This window comes from Passer montanus, unplaced genomic scaffold (genome assembly GCF_014805655.1).
Source record: "Passer montanus isolate IOZ18808 unplaced genomic scaffold, ASM1480565v1 scaffold3, whole genome shotgun sequence".
NCBI lineage: Eukaryota > Metazoa > Chordata > Aves > Passeriformes > Passeridae > Passer > Passer montanus.
In genome coordinates this window covers 16,468,624-16,489,917 of record NW_024367707.1, presented here as the reverse complement: position 1 = coordinate 16,489,917, position 21,294 = coordinate 16,468,624, and the positions used below count along the sequence as shown (strand labels likewise).

The 21,294-nt window shown below is 42.8% G+C and overlaps 1 protein-coding gene across 3 annotated transcripts; it reads left to right on the top strand.

Moving 5' to 3' along the window:
* The first annotated feature begins 63 nt into the window (after positions 1-63).
* Positions 64-12,976, top strand: LOC120504621. 3 transcript variants are annotated; one of them, XM_039714303.1, is made up of 3 exons: positions 64-1,091; positions 2,807-2,917; positions 4,973-12,976. In XM_039714303.1, exons 2-3 carry the CDS (start codon positions 2,889-2,891, stop codon positions 9,606-9,608), a joined length of 4,665 nt encoding a protein of 1,554 aa, XP_039570237.1. In that variant the 5' UTR covers positions 64-1,091; positions 2,807-2,888; the 3' UTR covers positions 9,609-12,976. The 3 variants fall into 3 exon arrangements, with proteins under 3 accessions (XP_039570237.1, XP_039570235.1, XP_039570236.1); XM_039714301.1 differs by having other exon boundaries at positions 2,807-2,923; XM_039714302.1 differs by lacking the exon at positions 64-1,091 and having other exon boundaries at positions 1,232-2,923.
* Positions 12,977-21,294: the final 8,318 nt, after the last annotated feature.

The following is a 21,294-nucleotide window of genomic DNA, read 5'->3' as shown; positions in this document are numbered from 1 at the left end:
ATCAGAATTTTTGGCTGAGGTCTTCAAGCAGTTGTAATAGGTCAGCAGTTAGGCTGTGATACATTTCACAAGTCTGAGCACTGTGAGAACCCCAAGAAGAAAAGTTACAACTGCTTTACCTTTTTCCTTTTTTTTCCTCACCCCCCTTCCTTTTATTACCTTTTGTTCTTTTTTGCCTTTCCTTGCCTGGCTTCACCTCACCTTTCCTCTCCAAGTTCTTCTTCAACATTTTTTTCCTTTTTTCTTTTTTTTCTCTTTTTCTTTTTTCTTTTTTTCTTTTTTCATTTTTATTTTTTTACCTTTTTTTCATCCTTTTTTTCTCTTCCTTTCCCTTTGCCTTTCCCCTTTTCCCCCCTTCTTTTAATTTTTCCTTTTTCTTTTATTTTCTAATTTTTTCAAGAAAACCAGCAAACTACGATTGGGTTAGAAGTTGCATACCATAAACAGAGTGAACAGTAGGCTTGATGAAGGAGATCCTAATGCCCCCAAAGAGCAGCACAGGCACAAATATGGAATCCTCAATGAAATAACGCAGAAGTGAGCTCAAAAATCGTTCCCACATTTAACCTCATGTTTTATTTTAGAAGTTCAGAAAGTGAGGTCTCCGTAATGCTTTCTAATTTCCACCATGTGTGATTGCCTACGTGGTGTTGGTTTCTCCTGTCTTTCTCCAGCTGCTGAACTGTGTTTTAAAAAGATAGCTAAAAATACATGAGTACTTTCCTACGCCTTTTTCCGTGTAAGCCACTGCTGGATTCATCACTGGGATGTAATGTGGCAGACACAGGAGCAGGTGATGCCTGTCAGTAGGAATAGCAGCCTGCATGACCATGTCCGTATGGGGAGGTTTTCCGTACCGCGCGTTACCTCTCGCTCTCTTGTTGTAGCATGTTTTCTCTTGGCAGCTTCGCAAGGTGCTTTCTTGTTTGCTTTGGAGATGGGTTAAACCAAAGGCAGCAATTGTGTCAGTAGCTTTTGGTGCCAGAGAATACCAAGACTTTCTGAAAACATTGCTTCTAGTTTAGGATGCCTCTAGCACTCCTGTAATAAATTCAGCAATAGAGAAGAGAGAAGAACATATTCTGCATAAGGTAGGACTTTTTCTAGTACTTTGGCTTTTCTTCTTCCTTTAGGAAAAAAAATAATCACTGACAAATATTAAGGGGATTCATAATCTTTCCCATTTTATTTATTACCTTCTATCCAACCTGGGCAGAACCAAGTAGTGTTTCAGAGATCAGTAAGAGAATCTCATTTAAAAAAAGGACTGAACCTCTAAAGCACCATTTCTGCAGCTGTTGGGGTGAGCAGTGCCTTGGCCATCATTTCATTGAACACACTCAAAAGGCCTGTGCATCGTTTTGAGTGGGCAGAGCTGCTCCTGGCTGTATTCCTTATCTAGGGGCAGGTCATTGGACCAAACACCACACAGAGACAGGTAGGGATGCCCAGGGATGAGGAAGGCCATGAGATGCAGCACTTTGCACACTCCAGCTCAGATCCATTTCCCCAGAGCCTACCAACAGTAAGGCAGACCAATCTTATTGATCTCTGACAGCTTTTGCAGGACAGTGGTTTTCAATCTGTTCCTTGGCTTTTGATGAGGCCTCCATAGTGCTGTTTCCTTCTGCCCATGCCACTGTCCCTGCAACAGCCAGTCCTTTGGGCAGCCAGAGTGTCTGAAACGATGATCAGATATTTAACATGAAATTCAGGATCAGGAGACAGGGCCTTCTCTTTTCCATGCCAGAGACACTAAACCAGAAAATCCTATAACTGTATGCTTTTAGCAAATGCCATGGGATGTCACCATGCTCTGCAACTGAGCAGCATCAGTACCCCTAACTGAATGGAAAGGCTGGAGGGCATTGGTGCAGGAGGCAGCGGGCAGGTCTGGGAGAGAGTGCCAGCTCCTGTCCCTTGGCCTTGGCACCTCAGCTCTCCTCTGCCCATGACACAGGAGTATCCACTGCAGAGGTTTCTCTGGGACAGGCTGGCCAGCGGGATAGGATTGCACTGCTGCCCATTAGCATATTAGCCTGTTACCACTCTGATGCTGCCTGTGATAAGTGTCCCCAAAGAACCTATAAATAAGTAACTAAACAGCCTGTCTTATGCATCTTAATTATTTGTAGGCCAAGAGGACACGAACCTTTTGAAGGTGGCCTTGCCTCCTCTACAGGTCCAAGCAGTCTGTCCTTCAGACACTGAAAACCATGCAGCGGCATAAACCAGCTTCCATAACCAGCAGCACACTGAGGCACATCACAGTCATTAAAAAGTGGAAACCAGTGTCTCCAGGGGAAGACAGGGGTGAGGGAAATAAAGCACATGTTAGGCCGTTTTGCAGGATCAGGGAGGAACTCAAGTGTCTGCCTTGTCATATGGCATAGCTCACAGTCCTGGGAAGTGAATTCTGCTGGCATGGGGTTCCCCTGTGCATTTGGATTATCTGTCTGGATACTCCCAATGGGATTAGAATTTACTGTCTGTAGTTGATACAGAGGTGACTATATTTCATTGATAGATGACATAGTTTAAAAGCAGCAGGATGCAACTTGGGAAAAGACAGTAAGGAAAAATTAGGGATTATGATTTAGCCTGGCAGTCATGCTCCCAAACATGAGAAGCCTCTTACTTAGGCCTCCTTCCTTGAGGGGAAACCATGGTGTTTCCCAAACACTAGTTAAAGCAGACTCACAACTACCTCCATTTTCTGTGGTGGTCTCAGAATTCAGTCTCATTGTACCACTGCCCTGGCACAGAGTGCATTTCAGATTTACATGGTCACGATGGTCATTTGCAGGTGACGTCTCCTTGGAAGAACTACAGATGCCCTAAATAGGTGCCATAGCTGTTTGTTCATTTTCTGCTGCTGGCTGGTGAATATGGATCAAACACTCAACCCATGCAACAGGTCTTGGTACTTAAGGCAATGCAGTATTCCCACAAATGCTACATTTCAGATGGCATCCTATAATAACACTCTAACATGGAAAAGGAAATCCCTGAATAGAGCTCACTCATAGTATATTTTAACGAAGTTGTTTGAATTTCATAGCTCATATGTGATTAATTACTGTGAATATTCCTAGCAGAGAGGGTCTGATCTCCTTTCCTTCACAATCAATAGTAGTTTGGCTATGCTGAAAGTAAGACTAGTCTGTATTTTGCTGTGGCCATTTATAGCAACCAAAGCAGTCCAGAAGGGAGGGGGAAGCAGGGCATCTGGTTCCACTGCTGTTCTGAGATCAGAGATGACCCTGAAGCACACTGGTTGATGGCCCCACATGTTTTTCTGAGTACACCAGACACTAGTTAGGGAGGAGAGGGATGGTAAGCTTGCACTTAAAATATATCAGCAGACTTGCAAGGAGAGGGAATGAACCTGGATATTTTTAGCCAATTATGCTCTGAATTTTGGTTCTTTCTTTATTCTGAAAATTCCCATATTTGGGATAAATGAGCTTCTTGGTGTGACATAGAAGCTTTGCCTCTTTGGCTGTGGTCAATTTGGCAAGGGAAAGGGTGGATGACACCACCTGTGCTTATTCCCTATCAAAACCTATAAGGTATTGTTTGTCACATTAGACATGGGCCAGTTGTCAGGCTTTTTTCTTTTATTGGCCTTTAAAAATACCTACAAAGTCATTATAAATAGACCTTCTTCCATTCAAGATGGCAAATGCAGCCGAGGGATGTAATTTTCAATATGTGCACTTGAAATGCAGCCAAGTGGAATCCAAATATCACAACCCAACTGGACAAGGACCAGCCCTTCACTTTGCAAACAGCCTCCATAATATTGCAGTGGGGGGCCAGGTCCAGTTTCCTTCAGAGGCCATGGTGTGCCAGTTGCTGGGGCACAGCTGCGCCTTCCCCAACTTTCCAAGCTTGACACTCCCTAAAGGATGAGCCTCTTTGCAGCCTTTCTTCATTTTCTACATGTGGACTTAATTTAAAGAATTTTTTTATTCCACTTCTGGTCATAAAAATTAATCCCCTGCAGGTATGCAAGCTGCATTCTGTGCACGAATCTATTTCACTGCATGGTGAAGTAACCTTCCAGATTTTCATGGTGTCAGAAAGCTGATACCTCTTGATTTTTCCCTCCTAGTCCTGTCTATTGTTATTGACTTCAAGCTCCAGCTTTTATGCTGAGTTCAGTATTTTATTTAGTAACTGATCCACACCAATTAAAGCATTGCCTAAATCCCCAGCTGTCCAAGGGCCTGATTCTTCAAACAAGCAAAGGTCCAATATACCATCCTTCTTCCTCCAGGGGCATTGCCAGGGTTGTTGTTGTGGTGTTTGTAGCCTTCACAAAGCAGATTTAAGAGCATAGTCCTGATGTGGGATTTGAATATTGTCAAAAAGCAAATAACAGCAACTCTGTTGTGTTTTCTTTAAATTCTGGGGAGGTATCTACTGACTTCTAACCTATACCAGTAGTAAAAACCATCAGTGGCGCATTTGGGCCCTTCAGCCTTGATATTTTGTTTTAATGGTTATAAACCAGAGACAGAACCATGGTTTTGTGCTAACTGCAATCTTATCATATTTGCCTTTACCTATACTTTACCTAGCAGGAAAGGAAAATACCTTCAGTGTTGCCCTCACTTTAGGACATGGTAATTCTAAATGAGGGACTAGTGACACAGAGGAGATGCAGTGACCCTGACTTGCTTGCTTCCCTAAGTGCTTCCACTGCCCACAAAACACAGAAGAAAGAGCTGACAGTGCTGTGTGGGACAATGTGAGGCCCTGACACTCCTGCTACACCATGCCTCATGAAGCTTGTTGAGCACTTTGCATGCTTTTTAACAGGCCACTAACATCAACTCTCTTGAGAAGTTCTAAATTTAAGTGATTTTTTTCCATTTCATGCGTAGCAGCATGCCATTAAAGCAAAGTAAGAAGGTAGTGACAATGCTGACAACCTGAAAAGACCTTTATGTTTTCTCTTGCACAGCACCAGAAGCGCACACTTCTGTGGAGATAATAAGACGCTTATAGACCCTCTGGTGCTGAAGAAGAAGCTCAATAGGATGGCAACAGAGCAAGGAGCCTTTGCTGTTCTCAGCAGCCTGCTGCAATACGTCACCGAGCTTGCAGCTGGCGATCCACAGATCAGCAACAAGAGGACAAAATGGGCAGAAGGTAAAGAAAATCAGGTGAGCTTTAACCAGCCATGTCCAGATCCAGTCAGGGTTCAGTATCCAACCAGATTTCAGCTCTTGCGGTCCAGGTTTCTAAACAACAATCGCGAGCCGTACACCAAGAAGAGAAGAGAAGTTGGCAAACTGGTCATTAAAGAGAAGATGTGGGTGAGCAGGGCTGGTAACAAGCTGGACAGAAGTAGAGACAGGAAGGGAGATGGAAAAGCAGTGGATGAGGATGCAGGCACAGCACCCAGTGACAGGGCAAGGTGGACTAATGTCACTGGAAAAAACACAGTGAAGAACATCCTCAAGAAATTTTTAGCTGCTGAGGAAAAAGAAGCCAAGGAGAAGTCTCCCAGCTGGAAAAAGAAGGAAGCAAACAGCAGTTTGCCAAAAATAGTCAACAAGAATTCAGTCTTGTCCAAACTGAAGGAGAAGTTTGAACAAAGCACTCTCTGCTCAGCTGCAGACGTGAAAACATCGCTCTTGCGCAAAGGTGAGAAAAAGACTAAAAACTTCCCCAGCAGAAAAGCTATTCATAAGCCTGAGGTCAGAGTGCTGCGCATGGCAGCAATGACAGCCACAGGGATAAAGGGTCCAGAGTCCCAAAATTTAGTGTGCTCCATGGTCCCAGTGCCCAGACTCAGCATGGCTACCAAAATTAACCATCCGTGGAGTTGGTCGAAAAATAATGCCACAAAGCAGCCTTTTGATCATGGCACACTACTGAAGGAAAAGGAGGGATCCAACAGAGACCACAGAGGGGACAAAACTCTGGGAAATGCAGCACAGGACAAGGAGGACAAAGAAGAGTTACTGGTGGCACCAGAGGCCATGTCAGATGCAAAGGACTGTGCTGAGGCTAAAACAGATTCCACAAAACAGGGACCCAACTTTCATCCTGTTCTAAATAACTCTTCAACTACTCACAGAAACAAAGCTCTTGCAGACTGCATCCCCCCCTTACCTGAATGTGCTCTAGATTATGAGAAGACTAACATGCCAGCTGGGCCTGACACATCTTCACTATTGGGAATTACCAACGCTCTGCAACATGTTAAAGAAAACAGCCTGCCTTCTGAGTCACCTGACTGTAGCACAGCTGAAGGATCCCATGAACAATGTCCTCAGGATACTAAACCAGGAGAGATTCCTGAAATATCTCTGTATGTATACTGTTCAGATGAAGATGACACAGAGCTCACAGAGCCAGAAAAAGATCCTTTCTTTGCAGGCCAAAAATGTGTTCCAGAGCAGAAAGCACTGGAAAACATACTGCCATTTTACTCTCCAAAATTTTCAGCATCTTGTGAAGTTGAGCCTTCGATGGATGATCGACAGCTAACAGTCCTAATACCAGCTTCTGGCACAAAGCCACCAATAGAGGCACTGGATTTAAGAGGCAAATGTTCTGAGGAAGCCAAAAAAGAAGCAACATTTTACAATGAAGACAGAATGTCTTCTAGCAAAAATTTTAGTGATATCCCAAATACAGAGCAGGAGGAAAATAAGACACCCAACAGCCAAATGCAAAATGAATTAAAAACCATGCAGCCTCAGCCTCCTCAAATGAATTTTAGCTCACAAAATAACTTTAATGTTTCCAGTGGGGACATGCAAGTTCCAGACACAAATCAGAATAAACCTACACTCTCCTCAAATGACAGCCAGGAGCCAAAGCCTGGTGCTGCAGCAGAAGAGGACACCTCTTCTCCTTTGGAAAAGACACAAAGCCCTTTGCCAGATGAACTTATGAAGCACAGTTCCTTTATTTCAGAAGAAGATTTTGGAAAGGACAAATTATCTTCATCAAATGAAGTGATGAATCACGCAAACAATCAAGCCCTACAAAGGAGTTCTTTAACTGACCTGGAGACCTGCCACAAGCCATCTGAATCTGTCATTGAGTATGAAGAGGACACGGCAGATGAGATGTCCTGGCCTGACTCTGAGGCATGGAAGTCACCCTTGTCAACCCCTTTACCAATATTGATGAGTGGGATTGCAGGACAAAGTATCCATCGCACTCTTGGAAATCCTCCTGCACTTCCACCTCTGGATCTGGTGGGACAGGGAGCTGGTGCTGTGGAACATGAGCATGACAGCCATGGCTGTGAGAAGCACCCACACCCCGCTTCAGATGAGTTAACAAATGGTGGGAATGACACAATGGGGGAGAAGAAAACCATGTGTGATTTTAAGAACCAAGCACTATTCCCAGATCATGCAACAGAAAATGAAAACTCTACAGACAAAGAGACAAATACATGTCAGAGACTTGAGAGCTGTCTTTCACATTCAACCACAAAGCCAGGAAAACATGAAAATAAAACCACACTAGCAGGAAATCCCCTATTACCCTTGGAGAAGAGCCAAACACCAATATTAGATGATACCAAAAAAAAAGGTTGTGGTATGCTAGAAGAGAACCCGATTCCTTCATCAACTGAATTGGTCTCAGACCAAAAGAAGGATGCAAAAAGTAGAAATAAAATATCTGAACACGTAAGGGATAAGCCCTTTTCCTCAGATAATGACATGAACTATGAAATTGATAGCATGGAGGCAGAGGAGAAAGAAGAGAGAAATGTCTTGCATAAATTTGAGCAGGAACAAGTATTCACACCAAATAATACTATGGACCATGATAATAACTCTTCAAAGGAGAATGATGCTCACAGTCTTCAAACATCCCAGTTACCTTCATCAGAGCATGATACCAACATTCAAGGAGTGAAAAATACTGGAGAGAGTTTGGAGAATCTAGCATCTCCAAGAGATTTTATGGAACACAAACAGGATGTGACAGGAGATGAAAACATCTATTACAATAATGGGAAAAACCACCTGCACCCATCAGATGAGCCAATGAAACATACAAATGACAGTGAAGGGCTAAAAAATGGCAAGTCAGACTTCAACAATTATTCAATGCCACCAATACATAGAAGTCAGGACAATAAGATGGCTGATGAGGACAATACCCCTCTAGAGACACAGAAACAGATGTCACCAGGTGACCTCGTAAAGCCTGAAACTGAGCCAGACAAAAAAGAGACTAAACATACCTCTGAGAAGTTCCAGTCACCTCCTTCAAACAAAGTGCCAAATTGTCAAGACAGAAGCTCTTCAGGAGAGAGGAAGCAAAAGACACCAGCAGCAGAAGACACTGGATCACCCGAAACAGAGGTAGTAAAAGAGGATATTGAGCAGCAGTTTTCTGGGAAACACCAGCTACCTCCATCAAGAAAATCAGAAATGCATGAGAAAAATATTCCAGAAGACAAACAGCAAATGAGATTTGAAGATTTTCTGACACCTGATATAAATACTGCAAAAGAGAAAGATGGGCTCCCAAGTTCCAGAAAGTGTCCATCAATACCACCAGAAATATTGATTAAGCCTCAAGAAAAAATTATTTCAGAACAAAACCAAAAACCATCAGATTCTTCAGGTGTTAAGAAGCCTGGTACTAATTCCATAAAAGAAAAGGATAGAGATCCAGATTCTGAGAAGCTGCCTTCTTCAAATGAAGTGCTGAAACCTCAAGAAAAAAGTGCTTCAGAAGAGAAGAAGCAAAAGACACCAGCAGGAGAGAACAGCAGGTCACCTGAACAAAAGGCTGTAAAAGAGAAAGATAAATACCAAGGTTCTGGTAACCATCCATTACCTCCTTCAAGTACATTATTGAAGCCTGAGAAAAATATTCCAGGAGGAGAAAAACGAGAAACTGTATCTGAAAGTTTTACAAAGCCTGATGCAAATGCTGTAAAAGATAAAAGCAAAGATCCAGGTTCTGGGATGTGCCAGTCCCCATGCTCAAATTTGCCTGTGAAGTCTCAAGAAAATAATGCCACATTCAAAAAGGAGCAGTTTCCACCACCACGTGATGAAAAACCAAGGTATAAAACTGGTAGTCCAGAAAAGAAGAGTGAACCTGAGAGAAGAGAGAAATACCAGCTGGGCTCTTCAGCTCAGTCAGAGGGGCACAGCAATGATGGCTCAGGAGAGGAGGGCCCTGTGGGTGATTTCAGAAGCTATCAAGCTCCATCACCAAGCAATGGCATAAACTGTAAAAGCAGTGCTGTCCCAAAAGAGACCAGTTTGTCTAATAGAGAGAAATCCCCCAAATCATTCTCATCATTACATGTTGCATCAAAAGAGGAGGTAAATGCTGCTGGAAACAGAGAAAAGCAGCCTGGATTTAAGAAGTACAAAGCGCTCTCGTCAAAGACTTTGGTGAGGCATGAGAAAGATGCTGCTGAAAGGGAGGGGAGTGGGCAGGCAGCTGGCAAAACCAGTGAGAAAAAGGCAGAGCTGGAGGACTGCTCTAAAGCAACGCCATTCTCAAAATACACAGTGGAAAGCTACAGTGAAGGATCCTTAGATTCAGCTTTCAAACCATTGATCATTAGAGTAACTGACACATTTAAACATCACAGCTAAAAATTACGGCTACAGCTTAGGCAAGAACTTACAACAGATCATGCTACCGATTCACTTGATCTTTCTTTTCTCCTTTTTTCTCCAGGGCATTATATTATCATTTTTTAATCACAAGGACATTGATGTGCATCTATCAGAGCTAGGGTTTTTTTTCTTTCTTAAGCATTAGCCTGAAGACATGAATTAAATTAATCACTGCAAGCGAATTAGCTAATCACTGAATTAATCATCAGTTTATAAATTAAATATGAGAAGGGCTTTGAGATCAGCATGAATTCAGCCCTGCTTCAAATTCTCCTTGCTAACTAATGGGCTTTGTTTGTAACAAAGACAACTGTTCAGGCTGAACTCTATTTGTATTTACTTGTTCTAATGAAACTCTGCTAGTACTTCTTCCAGGAATAGTGGAAGGCAGTGTAGCTTTAATTATGTCAAAAAGCACTTGTTCTAAGCTCTGCCTTTTCACAGATTAGCAGGAACTGTTGATCTATTGCTGCACTGAGTGACGTTGTTAGCAGATGTAGTGAGGGAAGGAGGGGAAACCTTCATTTATCTGCAAAAAAATCCTCAAAGGACATTGATGCTACAAGAGGATTTACCACAAATGCAAATGGTCAGACTCATTAATATTAATATTGGAAAAATTGTGATTTAACCTCCTCTGAAGCTATTTGCACTTTGGCCATACACACTGTATGCACTATTGTTGTAAAGGTACGCCATTTCAAGTGGTTCTTAATTACTGCAAATGAATATGCAACAAGTGTAAGAGCTCAAAAATGCTCAACGCTGAAAGGCCATGAAGACAAGGTAAGCCAGAGGGGCTCAACACTTTGACATAGCAATTCAGCTTTCCTGGGACATCTGTCCCACTCTAAATGCCGGGGCACACAGACATGAGGCAGGTGCCTCAGCTGACATTAAAGTCTTAGGAAGCTTTTATTTTACAATGCAATGTGAAACACAGCAGTAAAAAGCAGCCAGTGTCACTGAATCCTAAAAACAGGGTAAATTTTTGCGTTTACAATAATAGCATCTTATGCAAAAGGTTTGTGTGTGATAAACGTTGTTTTGGAGAAGTGAGGGCAGGGCTGCTGCCTGGGGTGTCTCAGTAAAGCTGTGACAGACAGAACATCTCACAGTGCCAGCTCTCCCATACAGGAGTTTATCTCAGCATTGTAATTGCACATTCGTATTAAAACTTACTGTGGAGGAGCCCCAAAGGCATATCCTAAGGACTCAACTTCAGCAGGACAGAGGGTTCATACAAACAGGGCCCTGCTTCCTTATGGCAGTGAATTCCCTTCCATTTTTATTAATTCCCTTCCATTTTTATTATTTAGCACATTCTGCAGCTGAGGTCTGGCTGTTCCTTAAGCACAGGTCGGCAGAATGCCCCCACCCACTGCTATCAAGAGATTTAGGACAAGAGCAGGCTGGCAGCAAGCTGAGATCAAGCCCATTTGCCAGCACAATATATATGAGTCACATACATGACAACTGCGCTGGCCCCATTGGGGACATGGCTGAGAGGAAGTGGGAACGCGAACATTGTGTCTCCTGACCACTGAAGAGGCTTAAACTTTGACTTCTTTTTCCTTCCCAACCTGCCAAGAATTAGGCTTTCTGGCATGTAGAGGGTCACAAAACAAAAATTTTATTTATGCATCACACCAGTCCTCAAAAACTAAAATAGATTTTATTTGAAATACAACACTGCCCTTACACTCAGGGTTTACTTTGCCCACCAAACTTTTATAAGCTGGCAACCATAAAGGCCATTTTGTACTAAACCAAAAGTGTAATTTACTTTTTATTGTCCATTATTTCATTTCACATTTGAGAAAATTGTTAAAGCATAGAGCATTTGCACCAGACTTGAAGAATAAATTCTCTGTTAGCTGGCTTCTTCTGCCTGTACAGGAAAATCACAGAAGCATAGAATTGTTGTGGTTGGGAAAGATTTCTAAGACTGTTGTGTCCACCCATTACCCAGCACTGCCAAGTCCACCACTAAACCATGTCCCTAAGCACCACATCCACATATTTTTTGAACACTTCCAGGGATGGTGGCTCCACCATTTCCCTGGGCAGCCTGTGCCAATGCCTGACACTCATTTTGGTGAAGGAAGTTTTCCTAATATCTAATCTAAAGTTCTCCCAGCACAACTTGAGACCACTCAAGTTTTGAGTGGTCTCAGGTCTTGGACTATTGGGGTCCAAGACTTGCTGGACTTGTCTATTGCTTGTTACCTGGGAGAAGAGACCAACACAAACCTCACTACAACCTTCTTTCAAGTAGTTGTAGAGAGTGATGAGGTCTCTCCTCAGTTTCCTTTTCTCCAGGCTAAACACCACAGCAGGTCCTCATCAGACTTGTGCTCCAGACCCTTCCACCAGCTCCATTGCTCTTCTCTGGACATCGTCCAGCCCCACAGTCCTTCTTGCATCTAGAAGCCCAAAAGAGAGCACAGAATTTGAGGTGTGGCCTCATTGGTGTTGAGTACAGGAGGACAATCACTGCCCTCCTCCTGCTGGTCACACTATTGCTGGTACAGGCCAGGATGCCATTGGCCCTCTTGGCCACCTGAGCACTGCTGGCTCATGTTCACCCCTAGGTCCTTTTCTTCCGGGGAGATTTCCAGCCTCTCTGTCCTTGTCCAGGTCATTAATAAAGGTATTAAACAGGACTGGACCCAGTACTGAGCCCTGGGGAACATCACAGGTGACCAGACAACAGATGGATGCAACTCCATTCAGCCTCACCCTCTGGGCCTGGCCATCCATCTGGTTTTTTACCCAACAAACAGTTCAACCTTCCTAGCCATGAGCAGCCAGTTCCTCCAGGTCAGTGCTGTGGAAAACAGAGTCAAAGGCTTTATTAAAGTCTAGTTAGACAACACACTCAGCCTTTCTCTTATCCACTAGACATGTCACCTTCTCATAGAGGGAGTTTCAATTAATCTAATTAGAATTTAATTATTCTGATTAGAAGCCACTATTCTCAATATCTCAATTATTCTTTTGCTAACCTTTTAAAAGAAACTGGGGGGAAAGTTGCCCCTTATTTGCACCTGGAAATATTATTACTCTTTAACAAATTGAAGGAATTCTTGTCTCTGCCAGAAAGTAAGACAAATATTAAACAGGTGCTTCCCAGAAGAGCTTGTCCTTGGGCACCACGAAGCCCATAGGTCTTTCACTTTATACCTGCCTTGTGTGATTTTCTCAACAGAGATGCAACACTAGCAGACTAAGAGGCAGCATCCTGTGTTCAGGGTAAGCCAGGCAGGGTCATCTTGTGGGGGTCAACTTTTAGGCTGTTGCATGCCTTAATCTCTGCTGGTAAAATAAAACATCCATGCAAGTCAAATTACACCCCCCCCCCCCCCCCCCCCCCCCACTCTAAGTACACTTAAAACCTGACATAGATTTTCATTAAATGCATCCTTATGGGTAAGGAAATCCTTTTCCTTAAGGAAAGCACTTCATTCTGGGAGACAGCACACCTAAATCCTTCAGGAAAGAAGAGAGCAAGGCCATGAAAATTCCAGTCATGATGGAGCAGTAGAAGACTGGTGTGTGCTTTGCAGTAAGCAAGTCACTCCCAACCATGTGGACAGGAAATTTAGCACTGCTGATAAGCAAAGAAATGCCAGGAATTATTATTTCAGAAAGAAAGAGAGTTTGAGGAGTGATGTATTAATCTATGCAAATGGTGCCAGGTGTGCAAATGGCCAGGCTTGAACTCTGATGAGAGCCTTTCTGACACAACAGAAAACAGTTTCATTCTCAGTGTCCAGTAGTCTTTCACAAATTTTTTATCCCCAGGAGCCTTCTCTCCCTGCTATCCTTTAGGCACATCTCCCACTCCATCACAGGAGAGGCAGTGAACAGAGCCTTCCCAGCTGCTGTTTCAATTTGTCTGACCTAACAACAGATACTTTTGAGGCATCTGCCAGCAATCTCTGCTTTTGGGGTTCTGGACAATGGGTGTAATTCTGTGCAGTTCTGTTCCTTTTCCATACTACAGCCCTCTGTTTTACTAATATACAGTTCTCAAGGCAAGCATCTCTCAAGGTCACTGGAGGAATTAGATCCTTAGCCTATACTAAATGTAGCAGGTATTTTATTTAGTAATGACTCCACAAAGCCCTGGCTTAGCTATAGACACAGACACAATTGCAACCAGGCCTGGAAAAGGGAATATGTAAAAAACCCAAAGCCCAGGTAGACAAGGTTTTTCAAGATTCCCCTCTATGATGACATATTTTGAAATTTCATATTCTTATGGAATCAGACTCTCACAGAAAGAGATTTTTTAAGGACATTGGGCAAAATTAATAACGACATTATTGCCTCAAGCATAGTTCATTGATTTGGAGTCTCCAAAAGTGAAGTTTTCCAGAAGTTTTTGAAACCCTGAATAAAAGAGGCATTTAAAGGGAGTCCAGACTCTGAGCTGGGGCTGGGGTACCTGAAGGGTCCTATCTGCAGAAGCAGGTCTGAGGGGGGCTCAGTAGTTAGTGGAGCCTAGAGACTGAAGCAACAGAGAAGCCAGGCAGTCTCCCGGTACCAGCCATCAGTAAAGTCCTTCAGACTTTTTATGGCCTCTCTAATTAGGCCATAGTCAAATCTCCCCTAGCCCTTCTTCTTGGCAGGTCACCTGCCAGATGGGCTTAGTAATACAGAAATCCCAAAAGGATAGGTTTGAGGTGGTTTAGATTTAAAAAGGGCACATAAAGAATAGCTATTGCCAGCAAAAGAAGCCCAGACCCTGTGAAGGTTTACCTCATTGAAGAACAGATGCCAGTGCTGTATCATAAGACACAACTGGTCCACTGCAGTGTCAGGAAATGTGTCACTGCTTTTACCCAGACATCGAAGCCAGGAAGAGATAATTGTCCTGGAAGTGCTGTCTGATTCCAAATTGTTTAAATGAGAAAAAAAAAGAATGAGTGCACACTTTTGGCTATGAACTGTATAACTTAGTAATTGATCAGCATCTTCTCCAGCTGGATAATATTTAACACATCACACATGACAAAAAAAGATAGAGACCAAGACCTTAAGTAACCATTTGACTCAGGTTTTCCCCTTTGTACTATTTTGGATGTCAATGGAGCTGATAAAAGAAGAAAGCACTAGAGATAACAGAAGAGACCTCATATCCCAGCACTATTCAGCATCTGTCCCAGGCACAAGATACTACAGATGAAATCTGAGCTGCTGACAGTGGAAATGCCCCCCCTAATGGTTGAATTTGTAAAGCAGGATGTAGGCAAGCAGTGGTGAAAGCAGAGGAAAAATAGTGCCAGGAATAGCAAGAAAATTTAGGGAAACATTTCTTCTCTTATTCCTGTGCTGCTATGGACACCACCCAAAAGAAGTTTGTCTGGTTGATCAGACAAACCTGACAAGTAATAGCTGAAATCCTTACAGATTTTGGGGCAGGGGGTTTCTCTGGAACACTAAGTAAATTTCTCTTACCTGAGAAATGAGCACAGGGACGTGTATTATCAGCAAAACAGTTTCAACTGTTGCACTCACCATGTGGTTTCCAAAATGTATTAGGTCCTGTGAACTTTATTTCTTCTTTTCATTTCCATAAACATCTTTCTATAGAATCGAAACGTTTTTCATTCCTTGATGAGAATTTAGGAAAAATAGAGGGGGAGAAAAGCTTGCTAGGTATCTGCTTTCCTGCCAACTAAAATATTTTTGTATACTGACTAACCAAAGAATCAGCAGGTCAGTATTTTACCTCTTATGACCTGAAGGACCTGAAACAGTTTAGGGAATTGCTACACACCTCCTGTTACTGCACTTGGTAGTAACCTCAATATGTCCTCAGTTGTAGGTGCAAGAACAACTGTGTAAGATGGTGGGATTTTCATTTGGCAAACAAGCACTACAGCAGGCTTTCAATGGTGCTTGTCATTCAACAGCATAAATGTACTGCCAGAGGGAAATAGCAATGGGAAATAAAGCCATAAAAATCTATAATGCACTGAACTGGTTATCCTCAAAAAGCCACCAAATAGCTTTGGGCTCTCTTTTAAAAAATTGATAGTGACCCTGAATATCCAAAAAAGGGCATCTTATCACAGATTTGATTTTTGGGGAAAGTGCTCAGCTTTCTGAATCTCTGAAAATCAAGATTCTTTTGTAAGATGCCTCATGTTAGGCAACCAAAGCCTCTCCTAAATAAATTGCCCCAGATTCCAGAAATACAGGAGAGTTTCATGGGCATCTATTTCCCCTGCACCTACAAAAGAAAAGCATGTGAGCAAAAGAATTGGTGTGCAGGGATGGCCAGCTCCCTGCAGCCCTGTAGGTGAATGCAGCCAGTGCCTGCCTTTACCACAAAGAAATTCAACAACTTTCAGCAGGCTGCACACCATTTTGACCTGCACAACACCATTTGCTGCAGTTGCTGGCTGAGATGCAGTCTAAATAGTAGATGAGTCCTTTCCATCACTGTACTTCCCAAGACTTCTGGAAGGAATCAAAGAAAGAAGCCTTTTGGACACTTTTGGACACAGCCCATCCTTCTCAAGAAACACCTGTGAAGCCAAATTACACCATCAGAGTGAAATCCGTGTGCTCCCTGGGATTCTTACCAATACAATGGACAATCAAAAGGCAGCTCTGGATTGCTAACCCCGTTACTGAGATCTTTCATCCTTCTCAGGAAGGGAACAGCGCAGGCAGCAGTGTTCTGAACACCCAAATAAGGTCCCACCAAATGTATCTCAACTCTGTCTCCAAGCTCTAGGACACTTATTGCAGAAGACCAGAAATCCCCAAAAGACATCTTCTTTATTAACTCATTTAAATTACACACATCATGTGACAAGAAAGTCTGTACCATTGTCATGGCATACAGATTTCTTAATAAAACTGTTTTCCTCCTCAGAGGGTTCTTTATTTGTACCACTGAGTCTTATTTGTGTGTTGAGAAGATTAAAATAGTAAAAGCATATAAAATAACAAGCTGGTATTAATTCTGTCATTATCAGGGAAGAAGCATGAGAAATGAAGACAAACAGCACCTGTAAATGTCTCATCAATATACAAACTGTTTTCCTTACGCCCAGGAGAGCTGACACATGCCAAGTTTCATGTGACAGCTGGGAATAGGTAGAAAATATGGAACATTAATTATGCAAATGGCATGGCTTTGAAAAGAGCCCAGCAAACAACATTTTCTGCACCTTGTTCCCTGCTGCCTTTTCCCTGCTGGCTCCTCAGACATGGGTAAAAGGAAAACTGTGCCAGGGAGGTGACTCTGGCTACTGAAATAGGAGAAGCAACAGGCTAAGGACAGGGCTGGTTGGACCAACTTCCTCCTGTGCTGCCCATCGAGGGGGTGGCTGGTCAGAGTTGCACGACCTGACATGACTGCTTGTCTTGCCTTTGCTTGCCGAGGGCAGTTTTTAAATGCACACCTGATAGAAACCTGCTGCTCTGGCAGGGTGGGATCAGGTTTGGCTACCTGTGGTTCACAGCTGGCAGAAGGAGTCAGTAATCTGGTGACCAAATTAGGTTCAGTCTTCTTTAAATATTTTTTAAAAAACAAGTGGACACTGCTCTCCAATGTATACCACCAGTAATCAACTCTAAGCAGACAGAAATGTAACATTTCTTTCTTTATGCTTTCTTCTTTAGAAACCCAGGTTTAAATGAAAAATCATCTCAGCTTAGGGATAGTTTTTATTCAAAATGGGGGGAAACTGAGGTTGCTTCAGTTTCCTCTTGGTTTTTTTTGAGGGCTGAATGGAAACATTATGAAAATGAAACATTTTCTTTAGGTTTTGAGTTTCTATGGTTAATTGGATGCAATTGACATTCAAGAGCAGTACAAAATAACCACTGAAATAAGGTCAATATCCTCCTTAAGATTTATTTCAAACACAAAAATGCATTGCAATAATATTCTTCCAGCCTGGCAAAGAAAGCTCAAACTTCCTGAAACACTACGTTTTAGTATCTTTAAAAAATAAAATATGTTCTCATGGCAAAAATATGCTTATGAAACAGTGTGTTCTAATAAAAACTGTGTTACATGGGACGAAACAGTACTGATTTGTAGTAGCCTGGGGAGGGTGTTAAGGCCTGGGCTGGGAAGCTGTGCTCTCTCCTCACAGCTGAGACCAGACCTCAGTTAGTAAGGGCAGAAGAAGCCTGCTGTAGAAGAATATCAAGTCTACATTTTTAAATATTTTTAAACAATCTACTGGGATAGGATTAAGCTCCAGAGACAGACATCCTAAACTGTTTGGGATAACACCCAGAGAGTGATTTGCTTTTGTTAAATGAGGCACAAAAGAGGAAGAAATCGTAAGAGCACCGTAAGCAAGGTGTCCCTGAGCTTGTGGGGCTGTTTCTTCCCTGCCCCATCAAGTCTACATTTTTAAACATTTTTAAACAATCTGCTGGGATAGGATTAAGCTGAAGAGACAGACACCCTAAACTTCTTCGGGATAACACCCAGAGAGTGATTTCCTTTTGTTAAATGAGGCACAAAAGAGGAAGAAATCGTAAGAGCACCGTAAGCAAGGTGTCCCTGAGCTTGTGGGGCTGTTTCTTCCCTGCCCCGGCGAGTTGTCTCACTGGCCTGCAGATGGCGAGTTTGCCATGTGGAGATGTCTATTTGCTGCCAAGGAAAAGCCCTGCATCCCTGAGAGAGTCGGGAAAACAAATTCTGCCTGAAGATGATAGCTCAGAGTTAACTCTTCACCCTGCCCAACAGTTCTCCCACAATGCTTCGTTTTGTGTGCATGACCAGCTGCTCCAGGCACGAGGATATTGCCCTAGGATGGTAATATCAATACTTCAGCTGATCATTAAACATCACTCTTTGTAATGGAAATAGGGATCTTTACTCCAATTTCAGCAGCAGCCACACTCCACAGCACAAAATCATTAAAATTGCTCTTCCAGGAGCTGAAGCAACAGTACATGATGATTATCTGATCATTTTCAGGTTCCCCCTACAATCTTTAGTAATACACAGACTTGAATTAATACCCATATTGACTGACTCCAAAGGTCTCAGAGCAAGGGCCAGGATTAAGACTCAAGCAATGACTTGCACTGTTATTGATCTCTGTGCCACAACGAGTTAAAACTCTAGAGTTTAAAAAATTCCAGTCTGGGCCCCACTGAACTACTTTCTAGGAAAATATGTTTTTCATATCTGTTTTTTCAAAATCCATGTTTGTGTTTAAAAGTCATCTGGATTCCTTCACCAATCAAAAAATTTCAGTCTGGGCCCCACTGAACCACTTTCTAGGAAAATATGTTTTTCAGATCTGTTTTTTTCAAAATCCATGTTTGTGTTTAAAAGTCATCTGGATTCCTTCACCAATTCACAAAAGAAAAATTATGAATGCTTCACAAAAGTAAAAATAAGGTGTTAAAAAGAGGAGTTTTAATAGACAAAAGAATATTTGTTTTGCCCTCACTGCTCACATGGAAACTCTGCCAAACTCATCCTGTGACACATGCATTTCCTATTGCTGACTTCCCTCTCTTCCTTTCCATTTTCCTACTTTCCCCCTTACATTTCTGTCGTGTTCAAGGGCTACAAAATGAGACTGGAACATGAATCATGTGCTTCCAAGAAACATAGAGAACTTGCTGTCTGGGTCAGATTTTCCAGTTATTGTTCAATGAAGACTCCTGAGCCCTCCCAAGAGCCTCACGAGAAAGAATTTCTTTCCAACATGCAGCTGCTCATTAATTCCTGGGAAAACCCTGAAAACAAACTGTGTTTTCAGTAACATAGTAATCTTTCCATTCTGAAGTTTCACTGCTATTTTTTAAAAGAAATCACTCACAGACATTAAAAAACTCCAGCATTTTGAACTTGCTATTTTGATCAGCTACACAGATGCACACATATACTGCATTCTGGCAGCAGATCTCAAATTTAGTGACAATTGGGTACTAAAATACTGGGAGGAGCAGAGAAAGCATTTCCACCCCCACCTGTGCTCTAGGGTAGTACGCACCCATCCTTGGATACCTCGGGATTTTACCTTCTGCCACCACCTCAGCTCCAGGAGGAACTTGGTAAGGAAGGCAGAGTCCTCTGCACCTTGGAGCTGGGCAGCACAAGGCACAGGCAGCTGGTGCTACTGCTGCAAGGCAGGTACAGCATCTCCTCTGCCATTTCCAGCATGGCACAAGGATATCTGGCACCCAGCCATCAGACCACAAATGCACAGCAAACAAGCCAGGCCTGTTATATTTGCACCAGGGCTGAGCTCTGCCATCGTCTCCCTCTGTACAAGCCACAAGACCGTAAGAGCTGTGCTCTGTAAGGCAGCCCTGATCCAAAACCTGGTACAAACACCAGCCTCCTCTTGCTCTGCCACTGCCACCACTGTCCCCCACTTGCCCATGGGAACAGGTGGGTTGTGCAAGAAACACGAGGCATCGCCTTGAGTCACACATGAGTGTGATTGCCCATGGCTTTCCCTCTGCTCATGCAAATCCCAGAGCTGCAGGGCTGCAGCCATGACAGAAGCTGTCCTGGGGCTGCTGCAGGGCTGCCCTCCATGACAATGAGCAGCTGTGGAGCACAGAAGAGCAGGCTGTGGAGGCTTCCTACAGTACCAGGGAAGGAGAAATGCACAGCAAAGGCTGTGGTAACAAACCTGAAACCTTGATTTATGCCCAGAAGCCCCTGTTGCCAGCAAAGACCAGCACTTGGTACCTCCTCCCTCCAGCAATCCAGAGACTCTATTTCATTCCTAGATTTTAATAGCTTATCTTTGACCTCACAACAGTTGGTGAGTTATGTCAGCAAAGCTAAGGGGAGCAGAGGCAATACCTCCATACCATATTTTGCCAGTCTGGAGGCATTCCCTTTGTACATACAGCACCTTTCGGCTGATAAAATCCAGGAATTTTGACTGACTGGACCTCCTTTCCTTGCTGCAAGACCTTTCATGTCATTACCTATGTCTTTCCAGATGCACACAGGGCTTCCAGGCTCAGTTGACAGTGAAGTTGCCACAGGGACTTAGGAGTACCAGACCATGGAGGTCTTAAAGCCCTATTACCACTTGGCACAGAGTATACTTTTATGTAAAAGAAAATAAAGTAGTTGTATTCTATGAGAAGTTTGAGCAACAAGAGAGGAGAATGATGAAGACCCTGTGACCCCAGGGAGAGAAGAGGAAGAACTCTGTTCCCAGAGATGAAGATTATTTTAGAGATATATAATAACAACCTTTACTTTTGGACAACTCATCTTTAAAACAGTACCCCATAAGTTGACATAACCCATAAAGACAGCTATGGAAAAGCTTGTGGAAAATGGGAGGGATTTTACGATTACAGATTTCCCCAGGGGGCTGCTGTTCATGAAGAGAACCATGAGAGAACTATTTTCTTGTAGAGAAGTCTCCATTAACAAGACAGACTTCTCTCCTTAAGTGAACTGAAGAAAGACTATTTTAGAGGTGGTAAACTGACTAAAATTTCAGATTTTGTTTCTTTGCATTGTCATTGGGAAAGAAAAGGTTGGGGGAGGAGAAGTGTCCTGAAGGTTTTATTCTGATTCTTTTTCCTCCTTCTTTTAGTTACTGTTAATATTTTTTTCTTTATACCCTTTTAAAGTTTTGAGCCTGCTTTGCCTTTCTTCTAATCTTACCTCACAGCAGAGACTGAG